This window comes from Nelumbo nucifera, chromosome 4 (assembly GCF_055504915.1).
Source record: "Nelumbo nucifera cultivar China Antique chromosome 4, China Antique-T2T, whole genome shotgun sequence".
In the NCBI taxonomy this organism is placed as follows: domain Eukaryota; kingdom Viridiplantae; phylum Streptophyta; class Magnoliopsida; order Proteales; family Nelumbonaceae; genus Nelumbo; species Nelumbo nucifera.
In genome coordinates, this window is record NC_142652.1 from 1,514,228 (window position 1) to 1,540,020 (window position 25,793).

Here is a 25,793-nt window from a genome sequence, read left to right on the forward strand (position 1 = left end):
TGCAAGTTGGATTACCAGACAGGCGCCAGCCATGTTTTTGTGTTAGCAGGAGAGTAATAGCCAAGTTGTTTATGATTTAGGCGTTTAATTATTGTTGAACAAATAATAAAAATATTTTTTTGATAGATAATAATTAAAATATTTTTAAATAATGCATCCATACTCCATACACACGCGTTGCATGTAACAATTTCATAAATAGGAATCAGTGCACTTGAAACACTATTGCTAAATGCAATTCACATGCCCACTTTTTTTTTTTTGCTGATGTCATAAAATCCTTTGAAAGCTAAAAATTAAAAAAAAAAACAAAATAATCCACAAAGTTGGAACTTAGAAGATCAGACTAATTTAAAGTAATCAACAGTGGAAGGAATTAAAAACTAATAACATTTAGCAGCTATGCTACCACCTTAGGTGCATTAATTCTACATGGATCAACAAAAATCATAAATCAGAAAGCAGTGGGATGTAAAATTATGAAGTTGTACCTCAAAGAGTTTTGCTCTTTGTCTGGAATTGAACTTGGGTTGCCGCAGCAATCTTCTTCCAGCACCTGATTACAATAAGGGAAGGTATAACAACCCAGGAGGCATTTGCTCCAACGTAGTATGCATAGTAATAGTATGAGCTCGCAGCAAAGTTGTCTCCTTCCAAGTAAGAAGTAAAGAAATACAATGCAGTCCCATACAGCTGCCCCAGAGAGATAGCAAACTGAAGTATAAAGCCATATGGCTTTCTGGTTGCTATAGCATACCTGCCAGGTCATAGAAACAAATGAATCAGCTTGGATGTGGAAGGGAAAAACTATTTAAAAAGGACTGAATATGGTTTCTTTAGATATAATGGTCCAAATAAATGCTGAGCAGGGAAAAAGTTGTTCAAAGAGAACAAAGAATGAAATAGGGAAAGATAGAATCATAGTACACAAAAAAGGTAAAAAAAATGTTGGTATAGTGCTGCATCAGGCAGCTGCCCACACTAAAAGTGTGCAAAGTTTTCCCTCACGCAGCAACCTTGGGACCAATGTTTTCGAACCATCGTTGATCCGGATGGTTGGACCATTCGGACCGAAAACCGTTCAAGCAACTGGTTCCGTTTTACCCCAAACCCGGCATTTGGTAAAAAACCGTTGAATTAGTCAACAAACCATTGACCTGGACAGTTTGACCGTTAAACTGTTTGACCTGGAGAACGGTTTGCTGTAAAGTTTTAAAAACTGAGAAATCTCAGATCTGTATCTCTCGCGCGAGAAGGTGAGAGAGATCTGAGATGTGTGAGACAGATCTGCGCAAGACGGTGAGAGAGAGTGAGATCTGAGACTGAAAAATCTCAGATCTGCCACCATTGCCGCCGCTGTTGCCGCTGTAGTTCGCCATCACCGTCACTGTTGCCGCTGTAAGTTGCCATCGTCGTCGCCGCTGCAAGTCCTCTTCTTTTTCTTCTTCTTCTCTTCTCAACTCTTTCAGTTCAGCTGACAGTTCTCTGAGTCTCAAATCTCTCTCATTCAAAGTTTCAACCCTTATTTTCTCTTATATAGTATGCATCTTACCCTAATATTCCAATCTAATGGGTAAGATGTTCAAACCATTCGAGCCGTTTGACCCGGACGGTCAAACCGCTGACGCAAAAACCGGTGGCCTGAACAGTTCCGTTTCCGGGTCAGTTTTTAAAACCTTGCTTGGGACAATTGACTAACAGAAAAATAGCAATAGAAATTATTTGGAGAATCATTGATAACACTTAGGTATGAAGCATACACAGCTAGAAGACTTGCTGGACCCTCTAGAACTGCAGTTATCCCTTCAACAGCAACAACATCAGCATCCCTTGCAGCGTATCTTGAATCTCCTTTGCTGTACTCCTTCCCTGTAAGGGGTTCCTCCAAGCATTATCTATCATAGAGGTCATAGAATAGAAGCAACATGACTGTCGACAAATCTCAGTACTCATGACGGGTGAAACCGTGAAAGCAGATAAAGAGCTTACAAACTTCTGCGAGGTAATGGGCACTCTTCTCTTTGAAGAATTCTGGAGAGAAAGCAAAGTAACCCTCAAGAATAATGTGTGTCAAGCCCGTAAAGGCAAACCAGCACATGAGTAACCTATCAGTCTTGGAGATTCTAGGTGCCCAACCTAGCATAAGCAAAAACTTAACAAATCAAAAGACATACAAACTATAGTACCTTTTCTACTTGTCAACTAATCATCAAAACTCTAGTTAATTAAATTGGATGGTAAGATGTGAAAATACAAAATAAGTTACAGATTTATGAAACCAAATTATGCACTTTCATCCTAAAAAATAAACCTTAAGTAACAATCTAAAAATTACCAATTAACAATTTGATCAGGCTTCAGAAATCCACAATGTGTCAAAAATTATGAAAACAACCCAATCTAAATGATGATTGGCAAAACTGTTTGAGGCAATCACAAACCATCCCGCTCCTAAAAATAAAGAACATTTATATAATTATATAGCCAACTTTTCTGCTAACTCCATACTAAGTGAGCAATAAACAAAAAATTAGGCCAATATTCTCATATATTCAGTTTCCTCATCAGCCTTATCACATTGGATGGAAGAATCTAGTTTCACAATTCTAGTATCTACTATCTAGGACCATATTAAGGTCAAAGAATGAATTGTCAAATAATTTTACAATACCTGAACTCGCATCCCCAGTATTTCCTAGCCCTTCCCTTTGCCTTTTAGAAACTTAATGGAAAGCATACCCAAGGCTCAAAGTATAAATATGTATCATATCATATCTTGGGGTCAGGGTCACCTATATGCCTTCTAAGGGGAGTTATAAGATTTTAGTTTTCCTTATATGATTAAAGGCCATTTAATAAGATGGTCGTCAAAAGACAAGGGAAAAAAACAAAAAAGAACATCAAAACAAAGTTTTGGTCAAATACAAACTTGCAAATTTTGTGTATCCAGATATTGATACTTTGAACGATGATCATACCTTGTCGCAGGTGCAATTGACATTCTCTTATGCGGCCAATATGTACATCTCAACTGCCATGAACATGAATTCCTTCAGACACTCATCACCCAAGAACTTATAATCAGGGCAATCCTAGGCTTTGTTTAGGGTCTTGTGCACCAGTACAGAAGGAAAAATGATCATTGTCACATTACGCTTATAACCATGAACATATGAAATATTATATGACAGTCTATGACCATCCCAGGAGATTCCTTTCACCAACAGAGATGTAATTGAGAATTGAAGAATGACCAACCATTAAAATGTACCACTGTAACATTAAAATATCAGCAGAATTATTGAACCTAGTTGTACTGTGAAAACAGTCAATTTATTGTCTTCCAAGTCAAAGCAGTAGGCAGGCAATAACATGGCAATTTTTTTCGGTTAGGCAACTAGAGAGGGCACTGGAAGGGTGATCCTTTGTGGATGTAATAGAAAACTAAGATATTCTCTTCTCTGATTGGACAAAAGCTATAAAATAGAGCAGCAATTAATGTTTCTTGACAGGTATCCATGTCTGAGTAACTCTCTATCAATGAGAAAGTTGTGGTAAAATCCCCAAATTAAATAGTGGGTCAAAGGCGCAAGTGCTGTGATCATTGGTATTTGCGAGCCATGAACAAAATTGATACTTTAGTCAATTCTTAGGAAGCAATAGCTTCATAAACTTTGAGGACAAGTTTACCAACAGGTGAATGGTGATATAATTTGTGATGTTTATAATGTCTCTAGGGCTTGATTTGTGTTTGCCATAGAGGTTAAGCAGATCATCAGAGCATGGTTTCAAATGTCGCCCGATATATGTCGATATTGAGGCTCACTAACATGAAAATAGATGGTAATACAAAAATTACATTATTTCGGTCGGCATTATTTCGAAAATATCGACCAAATCGATCCAAATAACCAAAAAAGACAGTTTTTCCTATTATATCGACAGGATGTCAACTAATGTACATTAATAATATAATATATTAGTATTTTATATTATTATAATATAGTATATTAATATAAAATATTCCATTAATAATTTCTATTTAGTATTTCAAATAAAATATTTATAAAAAAGAATTAACAAAATATAAAAACAAAAGAATAAATTAATTACTTTATAATATAAAACATAAAATATTTTTCAAGTAATAAAATATTAACTAGTAAGTATTTTTTAAAATATTTATTAAAATCAGAAAATGTTTATTAAATTTTATACTAAATCATAATTTATTATAAGTTTAGTATTAAAAATCATAATAAATTCATTAATTTTTATAAGAAATCAGAATTTATCATAATCTTAATACTACAAAAAGGAGAATCAGTTTATTAAATTTATAATAAAACATAATGTATTATAACTTTAATATTTAAAAAATCAGAATAAATGTATTTCTATTTACTAGTGTGAAATAAATATATTATAATTTAAAATAAATCAGAATTAAAAATAAGAAAAGAAAATATCAGATAACCTTGTAAAAACATCAAAATGCATAATAAATCAGTAAATCGCCATTAAATCGTCATTTACTAATTTGTTATTGATCTTAGTTTCTTAGCTTTATATAATGGTTGGGAATAAGATAATAGTCTAGAAATATGTATTAATGCTTCTTTTATCATTTTACAAAATATCATTGCATATTTCCACATATTTTATAATATTTCCACAATGTCTCTAATTTTTACAATATTTCCCCTCTACATTTCCAGCATTTCTAACATATGTCCTATATTTTGGTAAGCGACATTTCCATCGACAACGACATTTTAAACCCTGGATTAGAGTAACCTTATTTTCATCCCTTTTCTTTTTCATAACTGGATTAAATAATAGCCTGACAAATCCTAGGAAACATACAAACGTGTCAATGTGCTTCTCCAAAAAGAGAAAAGTAAACGGCATTTAGACCCTCTGATCTCTTCTAATTTCTAAATGTCTTCAAGAGGACATCAAGCTTTGAGAACAAAGCCTCACAAACAGGAGGTTTCTAAACCAAATACTGGTAGACTGGTAGACCAAAGGATGTATATATTCACCCAAGTTTTCCAAGTGACCGAATGCATGCAAATAGTTTTCCTTAAAAGTCGCTTGAACCTTGGATTATGTGCCCAGTTCGATGGTTATGTCACAAAATAGAAGAAGAATCCATTGGTTACAATAAAACATCCTCATGGTTTCTTGGCAAGGAGAGACAACTCTCAAGTATATTGGTTATTGGTACTCCACTTATAAGATTTTAGAGTTCAAGTGAAAAGAAAATAGTAATAATGCAAATTTCTTAAACTACCCTAATGGTTTACCCGTTTAGCTAATTGACTAATTCTACCCTTACAGTTTACATATTGTCTTAAACAACCCCTACTGTTTCTAATAATTCACGTCATCTTTAATCTTCTTCAATGGGAGATGAAGAGAGAGGTGGGAGATGTGGAGGGTATTCAATGGCAGCGGTAGGGAAGAGTAAGATGTAGGATGAATTGGAGCAACAAAGTTGATTGAACTTGTCTGGATTTGTGATATTGTAATCGAGCGCGAGAGCAGATGCTACTGTGGCTGTTCCATTAAAGGTTTCATCGATTGATACTGTTGTTGCCCAAACTGCTATTCACGTGCCACAACCATCTAGGGGTTAACTGAACCGTGGGGTATTTTTTCAAACTGAACCAACCTAATCGATTTTTTAAATATCCAAACCGAAACCGAACCGATGCAATCGGTTAACCACGGTTCGGTTTTTTTATGCACTTAAAATGTTAAAAAAAAAACTAAAACTGTCGGTGGTTGCTATCGGTTGTCGCCTAAAGTGAGAACTTGAGAGGTGGCACATGGAGGAGCCGCAGAGAGGAGAGGCGAGAGAGAGATACACATACAGAGATCAGAGTGAAGGGATGGGAGATCCATCATATGGATGGTCGAACCCTGTAGGAAGGTTGGGCGAAATTTCAAAAATTTCTTTACGCCCATCCGGGAATTCTATTCCCAATTTAAAAACTGCATTTTCAAGGTTTGTTCTTGTAACCAAACCAGACCAATCTGAAACCAAATTAAGGGAGGGATATACCTGATACGGAATCCATGCAATAATACTCCTCCCAACGTAGGTGTTCACGCCCAAAGAGAGTACCAAATCCTCCCTCCACCGAAGATGGCACAGCTTAGGGTGAGGCAGGATCAGCAGGTAGTTCTTCACCAAGAACTAGAGATTCTTCAGCAAGAATTGAATGGGACAATGAGTACAACTTCTAGATTGTTTCTTCACACAAGAAACAATATCAAGATCCAATCTTGATCGAATCCAAGAACTGGAGATCGAACAGGGTGGGGCAGCAAGAGCAGGAAGAAAAGGAGCAGAAGGCAAGAGTAGTCTAACTGTGTTGTCTTCTCTCTGTATTCAGCGAATGTATCTTTTGGGGTTCGCCCTGCTCTCTTATTTATAGCCTTAAAGAGACAACTTCCTAATCCCATTAGGAGTTTCCTAATCCAAATCTTTTATTTGGATCTGGACTCTTTAAGTGATAAAGATAAACCCTTATCTTATCTGCAGATAAAGATCAGCATTCCTAATCAAATTAGGAGTTCGTTTGATCCAAATCTTTATTTGGATCTGGACTCTTTAAGCGGATAAGGATAATCCCTTATCTTATCTGTTGATCCAAATCCTAGATCTGCCCCTATTTAATTAGTCTAATTAACCCAGTTCAAAATGGGCTTTTAGGCCCATTAAGCTTTCAGGCTCACTTCCACTTTAATGCTGGCTAACTTGGCTCTCTTTGTATGGCGTGGGACCCTATCATTGATCTACACATCAACCACATGGGTTCAGTCTAGCCTCTATTACAAGACCTGGCCGAATTCACTGCTGAACACAGTGAACCCCTGAGTCCATCACTATGGGCTCATAATGAGCCCAACATTTTCACTAAATGGTTATTAGGTACAGCCATCTTATGAAGGCCCAAGGACTGTGGGCAGATGCAAGATTAGCCCATCAGGTATAACCCTCAACGGTCTTATACTTAACCTCTCAACCCATAATGATCAAACACTGTCCGACAAAAGAGGACCTCTCCCTCGGTTGCAAGGTGCAATGCTGCACTCTCTACTCACATGGATCCCAGGAATTAAAACCTTTTTGCAAACATTTTGAAACCATAATATATATGTGTATATCTCTATATAAATATATTTTGCAAAACAAATTTCAACGGTTGAAATCGATTGTCGGCAGTTTAGGTTTCCATCAGAGAGAATGCATCCCCAATCATTCACTTTGTCCGACAAAGGAGCTGATCCTGTCACTATGATCACCCACTCAGATAAATTCTCGAACTGTCCCAACATACCCAGATTTTGACCCCCTCTAAGGATCTCACTGATTGGCATATCAAAAACAGCCCAATCCGACACCTAGTGCAGTATCATAATCGAGTCTAGGGATCAAGTGTAACATTCCAGTTTTGCCCATCTATCTCCAAAATCAAGAGCAATACTGAAATTTTGGTTCGGTTCAGGGTTTCAAGAAAACTCACACTGCATATACCTCAGGTCTCACCCTGGCAGCTGAGACAAGCCACACCAACCAATTTGGCGATACATCAGTGACAACCTTTGCAGGATAAATCTCCCCAGATCTATCCAACGGCTATGAAGATTCTAAACTAACACGAGTCTCATATGTGTCCGGTTTAATGGTATTACACAGAAACACACTATAATAACATGAATCAGATATGTACTTTATTCATTTACAAGAAATGGCATAATGTACATCATGTTGATTGGAGCTAAAGGCATACACTGTCTAACACTGAACCACCATCTAGGGGTTAACTGAACCGTGGGATATTTTTTCAAACTGAACCAACCTAATCGGTTTTTAAATATCCAAACCAAAACCGAACCGATGCAATAGGTTAACCATGGTTTGGTTTTTTGGTTTTTTTATGCACTTAAAATATTAAAAAAACTAAAACTAAAACTGTCGGTGGTTGTTGTCGGCTGTCGCCTGAAGTGAGAACTTGAGAGGTGGCACCTAGCAAAGCCGTAGAGAGGATAGGCAAGAAAGATAAGAGAGATACACATACAGAGATCAAAGATGGTGTTGGTGCTTACTTGCTGGAAAGCCGGCGTTGCGGCTTAATGCTGTTGGTTGGCGAGGGCTGCACGACTGTTTGAGGAATACTAAGAGTCGAAGAAGAGTAAGAGAGACTGAGAAGAGAACGGAGAGACAAGAGAAAAGACTAAGAGAGTGAGAGAAGGTTTGGTTTCGAACTTCAAGGAGTGTTAGAATACATGAATCAGGGGTATTTTGGTCATTCTGGTTTATCTGTTTGAGAGTGAAAGGTCTATTTTATTTATGTTTAAGTTATGTGTCCCATCTTTCATGAGGGACAATATGGTCTTTCTTGTAACTCTATTATTTGAAATAAATACAAGTGGGTCGGCTAGGGAGGACTAATTTTCTTCTTCCTAATCTGGCCAAACTCTTCTTCTTCTTCTTTTTCTTCTTTCTTTTCTTCTTTTCTACTTTAACCTAGAATCGAATAGGGTTTTCTTACATGGTATCAGAGCAGTAAATCCTTGCTCTCCTTTCATTCTTCCTTGTTGTTGTCTTCTTCCTGGGTTCGCTGCCAACTATTTCAGCCTTCTTCAAATTTCTGCTAGCCTGGGAGGAAGCTCGACAAGGGGCCTGAAAAGAGTCATCGTTTTGTGGTTTTGGAGGTGAGTATGCCTCCAGTTACTGTGGTTGTGGTCGTTGAAGTGGTGTGCTAGACGCCCTCTATTTTGTGATGCGAAGAGGGTTGTTTGTGGACAAATATGAACAGTGTTGTCTTTCGCCCAAGTAGTGGACTGTGAATGCTGTGTTTTGGTTCGAAATTTTTCCTTGTAAAGGTTTGGAGTGACTAGTATACATATCAGTCCTGTTTTTCTCTGTTTTTACCTCATATGTGTGCTGAAAGTAGGGCTTTTTTTTACTGCTGAAGTTCACGACAGCAGTGGTGTGGTGGTAGTTGTATTGTGTTGAATGGTGTATCGATGATTTTGAATATTTAAAAGTGAACCCTTGTATCCGGTGTGAGAATAGTTCTGCAGTGTGCAGTACAAGTGTTTGATTTAATGACTAAGTGACTTCAGCCCTTATATTTGGTGGGTGAATGGTTCTGCAGTGTGCAGTACAGATGTTTGATGTAATGACTGAGTGATTTCAGCTTTAGTATTTTATGTGCAATGTATTAAGTTGAACGGTGAGAATTATGTGCCGTGGGCAAAATCTATGGAAGTGTTCTTGAAGGCCAAGAGAAGGGTAAAACATGTGAGAGAGGAGAAACCTTCCTCTGATTCTCCGGGGTTCAGTGACTGGGAACAAAAAGATGCACAGATAATGACATGGCTATGGAATAGCATGGAACCAAAAATTAATGTGAACTTTATGTTCCTAGATACAGCTAAACAAATCTGGGATCATGCTAAGAAGCTATACTTCGGACAAGACAATACAACTAGGGTGTATCCGTTGTACCAAGAGTATTTTAATCTGAAGCAAGGTAGTCAAAGCTTAGAGGAATACTATGCAAGTCTGAGGAATATCCGAAATGAGCTCAATGTGTATCATCCTCTGACATCATATGTTCAAATTCAACAACAACAGCGTGAGCAACTTGATGTGACAAGGTTTCTGGTGGGTTTGAAGGCTGAGTATGAGTCCGTCCGAGCACAAATACTAGGATGGTCTGCTCTTCCCTCACTTGAGGAGGTTTTTGCCTGTCTTAAGAGGACATCTATTGAGTCTGTAGAGCATTCCTCTCTCTCGGACAGATATGCTTTCGTGGTGACTAAAAGGGGTGGCCGTGGAAATAGAAGTGGTGGTGGTGGTAGTGGACCTCCAAGTAACTGTGGTGGTCCCATGTTTAACCGTGCTGGTGGCCGGAGTGGAGGTCGGGACTCAGGGGGAGGTCGTGGTAAAGGAAGAAGTAATGCCCCTAGGAAGTGTACTCATTGTGGTTTGGAGGGGCACACGGTTAACTTCTGCTATGATTTACGTGGTCCACCCAACACTTGGGCTAACCATGCCATGACTAAAGGAAGTGGTACAACTACTGAAAGTCAGCAAACTGACCCGATCCCCTCCACATCTACTGATGCTTCTAGCAAGGAGATGGTGAGTGTACCCCGTGCAGTATATGAGCAGTTCCTTCAGACATCTCAGCAGAACACCGCTACCCTTGCCCATTCAGGTATGGCTTGTTTAGCTTCCAAGGCTCCACACTGGATCATTGACACCAGAGCCTCGGACTATATGTTTGGGACTCCTAATGTATTTTCTTTTCTTTCTCGGCCCTCCACATCTCAAACAGTTACACTTGCTAATGGTTCTACATCTCTCATTTGTGGTGTTGGTGATGTTGATCTCTCCTCCTTGTCTTTATCATCTGTTTTATATGTTCCCAAGTTCCCCTTTAACCTTATGTCTGTTAGTAGATTAACCAAATCTCTTAACTATTTCATAACCTTTTATCTCTCTTCTTCTGTGTTTCAGGATCTCAAGACGGGGATGAAGATTGGTGAAGGGCATGAGGCAGGTGGATTGTATTACCTTGATGGTGGTGGTCCTCCAGTAGCTTTTCAGTCGTCTCTTACTCCTTCAATGGCACTGCAGACTTGGTCATCCTTCTCTCAAGGTTCTGAAGTTGTTGGTTTCTTCCTTGAGTTATCTTTCATCTTTAGATTGTGAGTCATGTCAGCTTGAGAAACATCATAGAATCTCTTTTAGTCCAAGAGTTGATAGTCATGTCTCGAGTCCTTTTTCTTTAGTTCATTCTGATGTTTGGGGTCCAATCAAAGTGATGTCATACAATGGCTATAAGTATTTTGTAATTTTTGTTGATGACTTTTCAATGATGACATCGATTTATCTTATGAAAGATCGCAGTGAATTATTTTCTATCTTTCAAAAATTTTATGCTGAAATACGCACCCAATTTGGTGTTCATATTAAAATTCTTCGCTCCGATAATGCCAAAGAGTACACCTCAACATCATTTCAGCAATACTTAGAGCACAATGGGATAATTCATCAAACTTCTTGTGCCTACACCCCACAACAGAACGGTGTAGCTGAATGGAAAAATCAACATCTCCTTGAAACTGCTCGGTCCTTGATGCTCAATATGAATGTCCCAAAGCATTTTTGGAGTGATGTCGTCCTCACATCCTTTTTTCTAATTAATCGGATGCCCATGTCCATCCTTGGAAGTCAATCCCCCTTCTCGGTGTTGTTTCCCACATTGTCTCCATTTCCTCTCACCCCAAGAGTCTTTGGATGTGTTTGTTTTGTTCAACACTTGGGGCCTGGTTTGGACAAGTTAGATGCACGAGCTACTGAGTGTATCTTTCTTGGCTATTCGAGGACTCAGAAAGGGTATAAGTGCTATAACTCTAAATTCCATAAGTCATTTGTGTGCTCTGATGTCACCTTCTTTGAATCAGTTCCCTTCTTCTCAGATGCTGTGGTTTCTTCTCCTTCCTCCGTGGTTCCTCTTCCCGTCCCTGTAGCAGATCCCCTTCACGTGGCTCCCATTCCTGTTGCAGATTCCCCTTCCATGCCAGTTACTACTGAGAGGCCTCCAATTATACAAGTGTATACCCACAGAAGAGCATTGGCTCCTCCAATTCAGCCATCGCCAATAGATCCTGCCATTGCTGCTTCTCCCTCAGATCTTGATCTTCCTATTGCCATGCAGAAAGGTAAACGCACTTGTACACCGACTCCTCCTCCAATTCAGCCATCGTCGATAGATCCTGCCATTGCTTCTTCTCCCTCAGATCTTCTTCTTCTTCTTCTTGGTTATGATGTTTTGTTGTAGATGCAACAATGATGGTAGGGGAGGAAAAACAGGGGAGTTGTGCTATGGGTTGAAGAAGGGGAAAGAGAGAAGGTTTGGATGGACGTCGTCTTTGCTTCTTCTGTTTGAGATTCCCCAAAGAAGCCCTACCCATGCCCGATCCAAGATGCGTTTGTGAAGAGAATGTGTGATTTGTTTGAGTCGTCAAAGTTGCCACCGGCGAACAATAATTCTATTTTGGTTGAGATGCATGCAGCCAACCCTATTTCAGGCAAGCTCTGATTTTAGGCAAGTTTTGGAACATTATTTTAGACAAGCGTTGGTTTCAGGCGAGTTTTGGACCACTAAGTCATGCAGCCAACCCTATTTCAGGCAACCTTGTGTCATGTGCATATGGATTTTCACGGAACATTAACGGATGCTAACGGCAGGGATAGAGTAAGTCAATTGTCAGAAACAGTAGGGGTGATTTAAATCAATAGTTAATCAGTAAGAATACAGTTTGTCAATTAACTAAACAGTATGGGTAATTTAAGAAATTTGCCCCTTTTACTTATAAAACTCTGCGCATTAAATCAAATGAAAAAAATAATAAAATTATTAGACCAAACAATAAATGTTAATGCCACAACTTGAAAGTCAATGAGCAAGAGATGGTAATAGTAAAAACTCAAATTTCATTGTTCAACCAGTGCAACTTGTAATCAGTGGTTCGGAATTTAGGAATAAGAGTAGGAGCGTTGAAAACTGGGGCATTCCATGGAGATTACTGTAGGTGATCTTATAAAACCATCAAAGGGAAGCACATATTCATCCCATCAGTATGTTGTATTGAATTGCGTGAAACGGTGAAAGTGATACTTGGGAAAGTTTGTTAACGGCTGAAATGGCTGAACTGAATGACTTAGTGCTTTGTCTCATATAAATAAGTTACTAAGGAAGTTGTGAGTGGCTGAAGTTGAGTACTTATCCAGTTAAATCCTCGAAGTTAGCCATAGAAGACAAGCAAAAGTTATCAAACGGCCTTCATCAACATGTTATGAAAATCACACGCAGATCCTAAGATGCAGAGAAGACTGTAAACATTGAAGAACCATTGATTCATTGAATGCGCCACAAGGTTATATGAGTAAAAAGAGACAAAATATAACTGAAACTTTTACAGATGGATAACTTGGCCTATTTTGCGATGAAACAAAACGGAGCTGAAGAGAGCAAACAAACAAATAAGCCACGATGTGTCCATCATTAAACAACACAAGCCTCTCCTCCAAAAATACTTCTAATTAAAAAAACAAAGGGGAGGTGCATCCAATAAAAAAAAAATGTAAAAGTAATTCTTATAATTTATGCTGAAAACTGAATTAACACATCAAGCAACAATTGATGAAGAAGAAGACGAAGAAGAAGAAGAAACTGATACCTGAAAAAATCCAGATCAGAGAGATGACGAGAAGCGAAGATATGCCATAAACGCCGATAATGGTAGATTGAGGGAGGAAAGCTGGCACAAAATCCGGGAGATTTAGATCTCTGGGCATGTATGGGTGAGTAATAGAGGACTCAAGTTCCGCCATTTTCTCTCTATCGAAATAGGGATCTCGAGAGTGCAAATAGGGTTCCTTTCTAAGGCAGCAGTTGCGGGGAAAGAACGTTTGCTTTTGCAGGCTTTTATGAGTTTATCTCGACGATCATGGATTAAACAACCATCGTTGGATGTGGGGTTACAATGTTAATTAACATTACATTTGGGGTTACAAGGGGCTACACAAGACGGAGGTAGCCCGACCCCACAAATCAGCAAAACAGCATATAAAAATAAAAGAAAGAGAAAAGGGCAAAGAAGATAAAAAAAAAAAGTAAATTTTTTAAACTATTCCTACTGCTTCGCTAATTGACAAATGGTATTTTTACTGTTTAATTGTTTTTTTAAGTCACTCTTACTATTTTTTATAATTGACTAGCTTTACCTTTGTTGTTAACAACAAATGTGTTATATCACTTGACGTATAATTTTTTTGAAAACCTAATATTACCCTTTTTTGTCAACTCTACTCTCTATTATTCTTCACATTTTCAAAATAAAACTTAACAAATTGCTTAGTGATGGCCATGACATTGATTCAAAAGATGATGGTGGAAAGAAAGATGACACAAAGAGAGAACTCTGGCTGTTACCAAATTCGTCGCTTCTCTCATTTAGAATACCATTGCCTCATCAGCGCTTCTGCTACTGTTCCCCGAATAAGTCGTGCTCTTGAGTACGACGGGTAAGGTGGATGGCACGTCGGAGACGTAGCTAAAATCGTCGTTGTGGTCATTGATACCTCTCCAAGATTTCCGAACTTGCTATCATTCGATCTGAGAAGACAACCGATTCTTTGGGCGGGAACTTTGGGGAAATATCATTTCGGTGGTAATACGAAGGGAACAAGGTTTCAACCAAAGATCTTGTGCACGATAAAACGTTATTGATGAAGGGAAATTTGGCCCGACCTTGTGATCGCCCGACGCGTGGCAAAGGCAAGCAGCAGAGCACCCAAAGCGAACATCGGAAGCAAGTCCAAACTCACTACCAAACCCCAACTCCAGATCGCTGTGTTTAGTCCGAGCTCCTTGATAAGAGCGAACTCCCTGTTAAAGGTCCCAGCTCCCTAAAACCCGAGCTCCCTAAGTCCTAGCTCGGTACCAGGAGCCCGAGCTCCCTAAAACCCGAGCTAAAGAACCCGAGCTCCCTAAAGAACCTGAGCTTCCCAAGTCCAAGCTCCCTACTAGGAGCCCGAGCTCCCTGATAAGAGCGAGCTCCCTCCTGAGAACCCGAGCTCCCTGCGAGGAGCGCGAACTGTACTGGGCCCCAAGCCTCACGAAGCTGACCCGAGCTGACCCATGGCAGCTCGAAACATTCCAAACCGAACTCAAGGCACCTCGCTCGCCACTCCAACACTGCCAAAACACCAGGCCCGCCAGACGTACCCGATGCCAAGGACGTCCCCATCCAAGGGCGGCGTACCTGACTGATTTGGGATCTGACGCCTGACAGCCGCATTTCAAACGGCTTCCTGCCACCGCCACCTGCAACCGTCGTCACTAGCCGCAGAGACGGCTCCGACAAAAGGAACAGTGGCGGTTCTGCCCGACCAGAGGAAGTGACACCCGAACTGGCAGGAGTTCAGAAGTAATCATGCCCGACCTGACGGAGGCCTGGAAGTGAGTACGCGAGGTGGTTATAAAAGGATTCTACCCCCCCCCCCAGGGAGGAGGTATGCTAACTCTCGCGCTATCTGGTTATTCTTGCCTTTGAAGGATCCTAACTTGAGCTTCGGAGCCCTTACGCCGGGTCCTCCCCGGAGTTTCTCTTCTCCCATTTCAGGTCCCTGTTACTCATTTCAGAGGCAAGATCGTCAACAGCTAAGACCGGCCAGATTGGCGCCGTCTGTGGGAACGCTTCAAAAAGCCTCCCTCCAAACTTTCATATCCTTTCCTTCTTCTTGGAAAAACTCATTACTTATGGCCTCATCCAGCAACGCCGGACGCGGCACAGAGACAAACACCACCGGGGAACAGCTCCAAGTTCCCGTGGTGTGTGTAGGGCAGTTCACCATCCCCCTCACGGCGGATGGAATCCCCAATCTGACTACGCCACAAGCAGTGGCACCTGTAAGCCTGCCCCCCGCAAACATCTCCTTCCCTCTTCCCATCGAGACCACCTTCACTGAACCGACCGCCGTCCCCCTGGCAGCTAGCCAGAATCAGTTGGACGACTTAATGCAATGCATGCGGGCAATGCAAGCCCAGATGCAGCAGTTCCAGCAACACCAGCTTCACCAACACCAAGTGTTGCACAGCCTCTCCCAATACCACTATCAGCAGCAGTTTCCCCAACTGACACCAAACCAACCACCGCTTCCACCTCGCCACCCTGCCCCGAAGCCAGTAAAGGCCTCTCCGCAGGATGGGCGCCTTCACCAAGGAAAGGCCTCCAGGCCCCAGAATCCCCCAAACAGCCAGGCCTCGTCCCCAGGCCGGAGAGAAAGAAAAGTCATCCCCGCCTCGCGGCTCGTAGGCGGATCAGGAACCTCGCCCGCGAGGTCAGCACCTCGGGTCTCAAAACCGGAGTCCCCACTGGTGGAAAACCGATTCGGCGCACTGGCAGCAGCGGACTACCAGAATTCCGAGCCCATCGAGCTCGGCAACACGGAGGCCAGCAGCGCCAGCACAAGGCCCACTCAGCAGCGAAGACGCCGTCGAAGTCGACGAACCGCCACCCGCGTCCTATCCGAGCTCAGAGGCAAAGGCGAGACGAGCTCGGATGAGGTAGGAATCGCCCCGATTCTCTCAGTTCCTTCCCCCCTCGTCTCAGAACTCCTGGCAGTCCCCTTGCCTAGAGATTTCAAGCTCCCGCCCCTAGACAAGTACGACGGATCCTTCGACCCCAACGATCACGTGGACGCTTTCCAGTCCCAAATGCACCTCGCCAGGGCCAGTGAATCATGCATGTGCGTGGCCTTCACCACCACCCTCAAGGGGGTAGCCCGCACTTGGTACAGGAACCTAGCCCCCGGATCGATAAAGTGTTGGGCTCAGTTCGTGCAGGTCTTCACTGCACACTTTGTTACCAGCAAACGGTGCCCCAGAGTAGAGGAAAACATCTTCGGAGTAGTCCAAAGGGAAGGAGAACCCATACGGGGCTACATCAAACGATTCAACAAGGCATGCTTACAGATACCTCGGTTAGACCCCGCGATACAGCTCGCCGCAGCAAAAAGAGGGGTGACGCACAAAGAATTCAAGTGGCACATGGTAGCTAACCAGCCCGCGACCGTGGCCGAGTTCCTCAAGCTCGCGGACAAGTTCATGAGGACGGAGGAGGAAATCAACCAAAGAACCGAGGGCGGAAACGAGAAAAGAAAGAGGGACGGCGAGCCCTCTAGCTCGGCCGATCGGAAAAACACGGCCCGGGACCCGAAACCGAACCAGTCGTTTCGAGCTCCCCCGCCAGCTCGGATGGATTACACGCCACTGAACACAAGGCGGACCGAGATCCTAATGACGATCAAGGACGCCCCTTTCGTGAAATGGCCACCTCGCCTAAAGGGAAATCCGAACGAAAGAAACAAGAACTTGTATTGTAGTTTCCATAGGGACCACGGTCACAGTACCGAGCAGTGCAATAACCTCCGAGACGAGATAGAGGGGCTCATCCGTCGCGGATACTTAAGGAACTTTGTACAGCACAACGATAATAGCAATAAAGCGGTTCAGCCGGGTGAGCACTTAAAAGACGCCCCGGAGACTGGCAGCAGGCCTGCCGAACCGATGCAGCGACAGCCTCCAGCAGAAAGGCCAGTGCGGGGAACCATCCATGTAATTGTGGGAGGTTCAGTGGTGGCGGGGTGCACATCAGCGGCAGCTCGGACCTCAGTTCGCGAAGCGGTCCTCGAGGAGCGGAACCCCCCGAAGAGGCCGAAGACCGAAGAGCCGATCCTTTTCACAGAAGACGACGCGCGGGGAGTTCGCTACCCTCACGACGACGCACTCGTCATTAAGCTCAGGATCAGCGACTTCGAAGTTAGGCGCGTACTCGTAGATTCAGGCAGCTCGGTGAACATCCTATTCAAGTCGGCATTTGATCAGCTACAGCTGCCAAGGAGCGAACTAAAACCTGCGAGCACTCCACTGGTGGGCCTCAGCAGGGAGGAAGTCAGCCCCTTGGGAAGATAACGGTGTCCGTGGAAGTCGGCACGTGGCCTTGTGCGGTCAGACTCAACCACGATTTTCTGGTGGTCGCGACCCCCTCCCCATACAATGCCATAATGGGACGGCCAATCACGCATATCCTGTGGGCGGTGGTCTCTACCTATTATTTGGCAATGAAGTTCCCTACGGACTTCGGTGTGGGGGTAGTGCGGGGCGACCAGCTCGAGTCCCGCAAGTGCTACGTCGCCGCCCTAAAGGGCAAGTCCAAGCCGGCCGGCGCCCTCGACCTGGAGCAGCCTACGGACCCATCTCGCGCACTCCAGATTGGTGCTTCTGTCAGGGAACCCCTACGGGCCAAACTGGTAAGTTTTTTACTCCAAAATTTAGACATTTTTGCGTGGTCCGCGGCCGAAATACCCGGTATTGACCCTAGTCTTATAACTCACAAACTCAACACTGACCCTTTAGTCAGACCCGTTAGACAGAAGAAACGGAACTTAGCCCCGGAGCGCTGGAAAGCGGTCGACGAGGAAGTCGAAAAGCTCCTCGCGGCAGACTTCATAAGGGAAGTCCATTACCCGAGCTGGGTGGCCAACCCTGTGCTGGTGAAAAAGGTGAACGGCAAGTGGCGCATGTGCGTCGACTACACCGACCTAAACCGAGCTTGCCCGAAAGACTGCTTCCCCCTTCCTAGGATCGACCGTCTAGTGGACGCGACCTCGGGACACGAATTGCTAAGTTTCCTGGATGCCTACTCAGGCTACAACCAAATCCGGATGGACCAGTCCGACGAGAAAAAAACCAGCTTCATAACCGAATTCGGTATATACTGTTACAAGGTCATGCCCTTCGGGTTAAAGAACGCCGGGGCGACCTTCCAAAGACTTGTAAATAAGCTGTTTCGGCCCCTGATCGGCACAAAGATAGAGTGCTATGTAGATGACATGGTCGTCAAAACACAGTTTTCACAAGAATTAATACAAGACTTAGATTCTGTCTTCCAAATCCTGCGCCAGTATAACATGAAATTAAACCCCAACAAATGCGTCTTCGGCGCCACCTCGGGCAAGTTCCTGGGCTACGTTGTCAATCGACGTGGCATCGAGGCCAACCCAAACAAAATACAAGCCATCCTAGATATGAGACCACCTCGGAAAATAAAAGAAGTCCAAAGGCTGAACGGCCGCATAGCCGCTTCATGTCCAAATCGGCAGATCGCTGCCTACCCTTCTTCAAAGTGATCAAAGGCAAAGGGTTCGAATGGACCCAAGACTGTCAGCTCGCGTTTGACGAGCTAAAAGGCTACCTCGCCAAAGTACCAACCTTAGCTCGGCCTGAGGAAGGCGAAGTCTTGGAACTATACCTCTCGGCCAGCGACGAGGTGGTCAGTTCGGTACTAGTAAAGGAGGCAGACCGGGTCCAACGACCCATATATTATATTAGTAAAATCTTGCAGGGAGCAGAGACAAGGTACCCGCAGATAGAAAAGCTAGCGTATGCTCTGGTGATAGCAGCACGGAAATTTCGCCCGTACTTCCAGGCCCACACCGTCATCGTCCTGACCGACAAACCTCTGAGGCAAGTCTTACTCAAACCCGAGGTTTTCGGCCGGCTGACGAAGTGGTCCATCGAGCTCAGCGAGTACGATCTCCAGTACAAGCCAAGAACTGCCATCAAGGCCCAAGCCTTGGCAGATTTTATCGCAGAATGCACATTTAGCCTCGAAACCCCTGAGCCGGTCGAGCCCGAGATCCCCAGTTCGGGCGAACTCGGAGCTCCAAAGCCAAACGAGTCCGAACCCCGTGAAGTAGCAGCCAGTGTGGCATCCCTCCTGGTTAGACCAAGCGCGAACTGGGAGGAGGAGCCCTGGATCCTTCACGTAGATGGCTCCTCGAACCAACAAGGCAGCGGGGCTGGAATAGTGCTACGCGGCCCGGGCGGAACAAAACTGGAATACGCACTACGCTTTGAGTTCGCGGCATCCAACAACGAGGCAGAGTACGAGGCACTGATAGCCGGGCTAAACCTAGCGCGCGAGGTCGGGGCAAAGCACGTGGTTATCTGCAGTGATTCCCAGCTCGTGGTCAACCAAGTTACAGGCGAGTACGAAGCACGCGAACTCACTATGATTGCGTACTTGGCAAAAGTAAAGGAAGCTCTGCTCAACTTCCAATCACACTTCATCAAGCAAATCCCGAGGTCAGAGAATGCTGAGGCCGACGCCCTGTCCCGACTGGCTAGCACGAGCCACAACGCCAGGAGAACCGTGTACGTAGAAGACTTGCCTCGGCCCAGCATTCTCGGTGGGACAGAAGAGGTCGCTCCCGTCACCGAAGCAGAGCCGAGCTGGATCGACCCACTCGCGAGCTTCCTGTTAGACGGAACACTCCCCGCGGACCACAACACAGCCAAGAGGGTGCAGCGCCAGGCAGCCAAATACGTCATGATAGACGAACGGTTGTACCGACGATCCTACACGCTCCCCTATCTGCGATGCTTGCGCCCAGCCGAAGCCGAGCTGGTACTCCGCGACATCCACGAAGGCTTGTGTGGCGGACACCTGGGGGGCAGAGCCCTCGCCCAAAAGGCACTTCGACAAGGATACTACTGGCCAACGATGAAGGCAGAGGCAATCGAGCTCGTCAGAAAATGCAGCAAGTGTCAGAAGCACGCCAGCATCCACCATCAGCCCGCTGCCGACCTCAAGTACCTCACCAGTCCATGGCCCTTCGCCCAATGGGGCATCGACCTCCTGGGGCCATTCCCACCAGCGACAGGCGGGAGGAAATTCCTAGTGGTGGCAGTAGATTATTTCACAAAGTGGATAGAAGCCGAACCCCTAGCAATAGTTACGGCCCGAAACATACAAAACTTCTTTTGGAAGAACATCGTATGTCGCTTCGGGCTACCTCGGGTATTGATCTCCGACAATGGCAAACAGTTCGAAGACATCAAGTTCCAAGAATGGTGCCAAAGTATGGGAATTAGTCAGAACTTCACATCGGTCGCACACCCGCAGGCAAATGGCCAAACAGAAGTAATGAACAGAGCCATCCTCCGCGGACTAAAAACGCGATTGGACCGAGCCAAAGGTTTATGGGCAGACGAACTACCAAGTGTTTTATGGGCACACCGAACCACGGAAAAGACCGCCACGGGTGAGACCCCCTTTAACCTCACCTATGGCACCGAAGCAGTGATCCCGGCGGAAATCGAAGTGCCTACGTTACGACTGGAAGCGTACGACGAACGGACAAACGAGGGCGAGTTGCGCACCAACCTCAACCTACTGGACGAAGTGAGAGACCTCGCGCACATCCGAACTGCGGCTTACCAACAAAAGGTAGGTCGGTACTACAACGCGCGAGTAAAAAAGAGGAACTTCCGCGTCGGCGACTTGGTTCTCCGTAAGGTCATGGTGCCCGAACCCGGCGTAGGGAAACTGGGACCGAACTGGGAAGGACCCTACAGAGTAATGAAAACACTCGGTGGGGGAGCGTACGAGCTCGGAACCCTAGAAGGGAAACAAGTACCCCGAGCATGGAACGTTGTCAACTTGAGAAGGTACTATCTATAGGCCACCAAAGCAAGTACGCCGAAGTCATTTCATTAAACGAACTGACGGACCGAAATGGTCAGTTCGACAAAAAAAAATTAAAGCTCGAAGACACCAGTACATGGACAAAAAGACGTTTCATTTCAAAACAGATGTGTACATTTCATTTCACAAGCCCGGAGCTACTTCATCGTTATCAGAAGCCTCTCCGACAACGCCCGAAGGACCTGCCTCCCCCTTGGAGTCTGGTTCGGCATCTGCGGCACTAGCCATCTCCGGAGTGATGCGCGAAGTGGATATGGCGCTGGTATCGAGGTCAGGGTACGTATTCCGGATCATCCACCGACTTAGCTTGAAACCCCTCCTGTAGGAGTCTACCATCAGGTCATCGAAATCCGGCGAAGCAATGTAATCGCTGACAGCCTTCTTCTTCGTGTCTTCGATGCCCTGAGAGAAGATCTGAGTCCTCTCCCTGATATCCTCCTGAAGATATTCGACCTGGTGCTCCAAGTCCAGCTTCATTTCCGCCATGCGCTGCACCACCACCCCCATGGCCTCGGCATCCCTTTGAGACCTCGCCTGCCTAGACCGCGCACGGCGAGCAGCAGCATCAGCAGCGCGGGCATTCTCCTCGGTAATCCGAGCATGCTCCTCGGCAGCCCGAGTAGCCTCCTCGGCAGCTCGTGCCTGCCGCGAGCATTTCTCCACCTGGTTCGCCAAGGCGTGAATGGAGGAGTTCACCTATCAAAGGAAAAGGAGATCAGAGAAACGAATGAAAAAATAGAAGCCAAGCTCTAAAGGATCACTTACCACCATGGCATGAGTAACAGCGCGGCAGGCCACTTGGTGCAGAGGGAGCTCGGTCCACGCCGCAACTTCCTCAAGAAACGTCGCCTCCTTACTCCGTTGAAGAGCATGCACAGGTGACAGCACGCTCCTGAAGTCCCCCGGGGCCTCCGAGCCCGACGGCCCAGCTCGCATATGAGCGGACTCGGAATAGGCGGGAGCCCCCGTGTGTGTGGTTTCAGCATAAGGAGCCCCCGCCGGCCCCTGCATAGGAGGAACCATCTCGGGCTCCTCTGCCGGACAGTCCGGCACCTCGGGCTCCGCAGCTCGGGATGGCTCGGCGCGAGCTCGCTTGGCCACCCGCTTTCTCCTCTTCATCCCCTCGAATAAGTGCGCACCTCATGACCCTCGTGAATCCATTGTACCTGCGAAAAGGAGTTCGGCATCAGTAAGACGTAAGCGAAGAACAAGACAAGATCACTAGGGAAAGAACCTACCCGAACTCAGGCCCGTAGCAATAAGCTTGGCCTCCGTTAGATACCATTGGCAATCCAGCCCAAGCCGCGCCCATTGCCGAAGGCCCTCCACCGTCTCCTCATCAAGTGTGATGCCGGAATCAGGAGCGGCCACCCCCCAGCCGGTCTGAAACGGCCACCCCATCGCACTTTGCACCCCGAAATAGTCCCGCTTCCACGCCGGGACCTTATTGGGGAGTCCGTGTAAGAGCTTGAAGCCCGGGCAAGGGGACAGGTAGTATGCCCGCCTACGCCCAGGAAGGGGACCCACTTGCTTTTTCAACATCAAGATAGAAGAAAAAATCTCCAGATCCAGAGGGAAGTTCTCGTCGCAAAATAAAGAGATCGTTCCCACTAAGTTCCTAATAGAGTTCGGGTGAAGCTGGCCAACCGTCACACCGAAGTGGTTTAGGACCTCGACAAGAAGAGGGTGGAAGGGCAGTCGCAGCCCCGCTGCGAGCTGTTCCCGGAAAATCACCATCTCATCAGGGCCATGTTCCCAAGGAAAGCTCCCCGTAGGGATAAAGTAACTGTACTCATTGGGCAAATTATAGTAGTCTACAAGGGTTTGAAGTTCCTCAAGCGTCATGGAGAAGGGCCGAACTGATCTACAACCCGGCCACGGCGGGAGGTGGATGCCGACCTACCCGAAGCACCTCGGGTGGTAGGCCCGACCCCTCCCTCAGGACCTACATCGGGCTCGCTTGAACTACCGTGGGACGCAAACTGGTTCGTAGAACCCACATCAGACCCGCTTGAACAGTCTGAACCCTCCAAACCAGACATCGCGAAACGGAACGGGATTCCAAAAAATACTCACCCGAGAAGAAGACTGGAGCAGACCGCGAGAACTCGAACAAGTAAGACCTGGGACGCGAGCTGAAACTCAAGGCGCGAGCTTAAGATATACGACAATAGTGGGGGGCAATTGATGAAGGGAAATTTGGCCCGACCTCGCGATCGCCTGACGCGTGGCAAAGGCAAGCAGCAGAGCACCCAAAGCGAACATCGGAAGCAAGTCCAAACTCACTACCAAACCCCAACTCCAGATCGCTGTGTTTAGTCCGAGCTCCTTGATAAGAGCGAACTCCCTGTTAAAGGTCCCAGCTCCCTAAAACCCGAGTTCCCTAAGTCCTAGCTCGGTACCAGGAGCCCGAGCTCCCTAAAACTCGAGCTCCCTAAAGAACCCGAGCTAAAGAACCCGAGCTCCATAAAGAACCCGAGCTCCCTAAAGAACCTGAGCTTCCCAAGTCCAAGCTCCCTACTAGGAGCCCGAGCTCCCTGATAAGAGCGAGCTCCCTCCTGAGAACCCGAGCTCCCTGCGAGGAGCGCGAACTGTACTGGGCCCCAAGCCTCACGAAGCTGACCCGAGCTGACCCATGGCAGCTCGAAACATTCCAAACCGAACTCAAGGCACCTCGCTCGCCACTCCAACACTGCCAAAACACCAGGCCCGCCAGACGTACCCGATGCCAAGGACGTCCCCATCCAAGGGCGGCGTACCTGACTGATTTGGGATCTGACGCCTGACAGTCACATTTCAAACGGCTTCCTGCCACCGCCACCTGCAACCGTCGTCACTAGCCGCAGAGACGGCTCCGACAGAAGGAACAGTGGCGGTTCTGCCCGACCAGAGGAAGTGACACCCGAACTGGCAGGAGTTCAGAAGTAATCATGCCCGACCTGACGGAGGCCTGGAAGTGAGTACGCGATGTGGTTATAAAAGGATTCTACCCCCCCCCCCCCCCAGGGAGGAGGTATGCTAACTCTCGCGCTATCTGGTTATTCTTGCCTTTGAAGGATCCTAACTTGAGCTTCGGAGCCCTTACGCCGGGTCCTCCCCGGAGTTTCTCTTCTCCCATTTCAGGTCCCTGTTACTCATTTCAGAGGCAAGATCGTCAACAGCTAAGACCGGCCAGATTGTGCATCATCAGTTATCATTCTGAGATGATGAACTCTGGTTGCAACTTGTTGAGAGGAACTTGAGATCCATCGGACTTTCTACCTAAGTAGCATGGATCATCATTGTCTAAATCGTCATCATCCTTCGAATCGCTATCATCATCGAAATAGGATCCATCCCTTTGCTTTCTCGATGGTGGAGGATGCGAGTGTCTCTGCCTTCCTGGTCCACTAGTTCTTCCTGCCACTTCCAGAAGAAAGTTTTTATGACTTTCAAGACTTTCTTCTTCTCCTCCTCGTATTTTTTTGTCTCTATTCTAGCTATTTATTTCAAGGTTTGGGGTTCTATTTTGCTAGTAACCGAAGCTTGCCCATCTTAGAGAGATGTCAGTGGTTGGAGGAGTGAGGTTTTCAGACCAGCTAGCATGGAATATCAGCTGAAAATCCAACTTTCGAAGTTGTTGGTATTTGCAAATAAGCAACCAACGCTCTTGGTTTCATGGTTTTCCGACGCAGTTTCTCGACTAGATGAAGACAAAGAAAACACACTTTCTCATCTCTTCATCGTTGGTTTTGGGGGAAACTGTTCTGTCGAAGGGTCAAAGAAGATGAACAATTCCTCAGTAGGGTTATCGTTTCAACCGGATGCGAAGAGGAAGAGAAAGGGAGAGAGAATGACTTAAGGGCAAAACAAACGTTTCCATCTCTTCCGTTACGATTTAAAGGTCATGGTAATGGAACAATAGGGGTAGTGTAAGACAATAGTTAAATAGTAGGGGTATAGTTAGTGAATTAATTAAACCACAAGGGTAATTTAAGAAATTTACCAAAAAAAAGGGTTTTATCTATTCAGTCCACCCGTGATAATCTTAGCTCCACTATAAGGGTGGAATGAATACTGACCGTGGATTGATGCTAAATTAAATAGTTCGGAATCCAATGAGAGAGCCCCATACACTAATCAGTCTTGATTGGCTTCCCAAAAGGTGTGACATTAAGCAACTTTTCCTTGTAGGTGATCTTTCATTTGAAGTCTCCATGGGGTTCTACCTTCTTTTTTTAGATAAGAAATAACCAACTTTTAGATAAGAAATAACCACCTTTGAGTCTCTTTCGATGATTATTGGGAACTCTTTAAAATTCAAAGCCAATTTGTGGGCTTTTCAAATAGAGGAACTAGCGAGGGGCCCTGCTACGCAGGGGAAAAAATAGTTACCTACTATTAATTATTAATAATTAATAATAATAATTAACTAATAAAAAATTAACGATTAATTCATTAATGAAATATTATTAGTAATTAACAATTAATTAGTAATTAATACTTGATATTAAGAATTAATAATAATTCATAATCAATGAATAAATAAATCAAAAATCATTAATCACTAATTATTAATTAATCAATAATTATTTAATTTTATGATTAAATAATACATATTATTAATAATTAGTATTTTTATTAGCAATATTTAATTAATTATT

General features: G+C 45.0%; 1 protein-coding gene across 1 annotated transcript; it reads right to left on the reverse strand.

Annotated features, from left to right (window-relative positions):
* Nucleotides 1-225: 225 nt before the first annotated feature.
* Nucleotides 226-13,555, reverse strand: LOC104591910 (putative 3-beta-hydroxysteroid-Delta(8),Delta(7)-isomerase). The gene is made up of 4 exons (XM_010251056.3): nucleotides 13,276-13,555; nucleotides 1,990-2,136; nucleotides 1,761-1,869; nucleotides 226-757 (listed from the first exon to the last, which is right to left on the reverse strand). Exons 1-4 carry the CDS (start codon nucleotides 13,427-13,429, stop codon nucleotides 493-495), a joined length of 675 nt encoding a protein of 224 aa, XP_010249358.1. The 5' UTR covers nucleotides 13,430-13,555; the 3' UTR covers nucleotides 226-492.
* Nucleotides 13,556-25,793: the final 12,238 nt, after the last annotated feature.

What these genes read in the sequence shown, in the direction of transcription:
- LOC104591910 (XM_010251056.3), bottom strand. Translation starts at nt 13,429, where the DNA reads ATGGCGGAACTTGAGTCCTCTATTACTCACCCATACATGCCCAGAGAT. An exon ending in CCATTACCTCGCAGAAGTTT is followed by an intron (nt 1,870 to 1,989) that starts GTAAGCTCTTTA and finishes AACCCCTTACAG; the next exon opens with GGAAGGAGTACAGCAAAGGA. An exon ending in CCAGCAAGTCTTCTAGCTGT is followed by an intron (nt 758 to 1,760) that starts GTATGCTTCATA and finishes ATGACCTGGCAG; the next exon opens with GTATGCTATAGCAACCAGAA.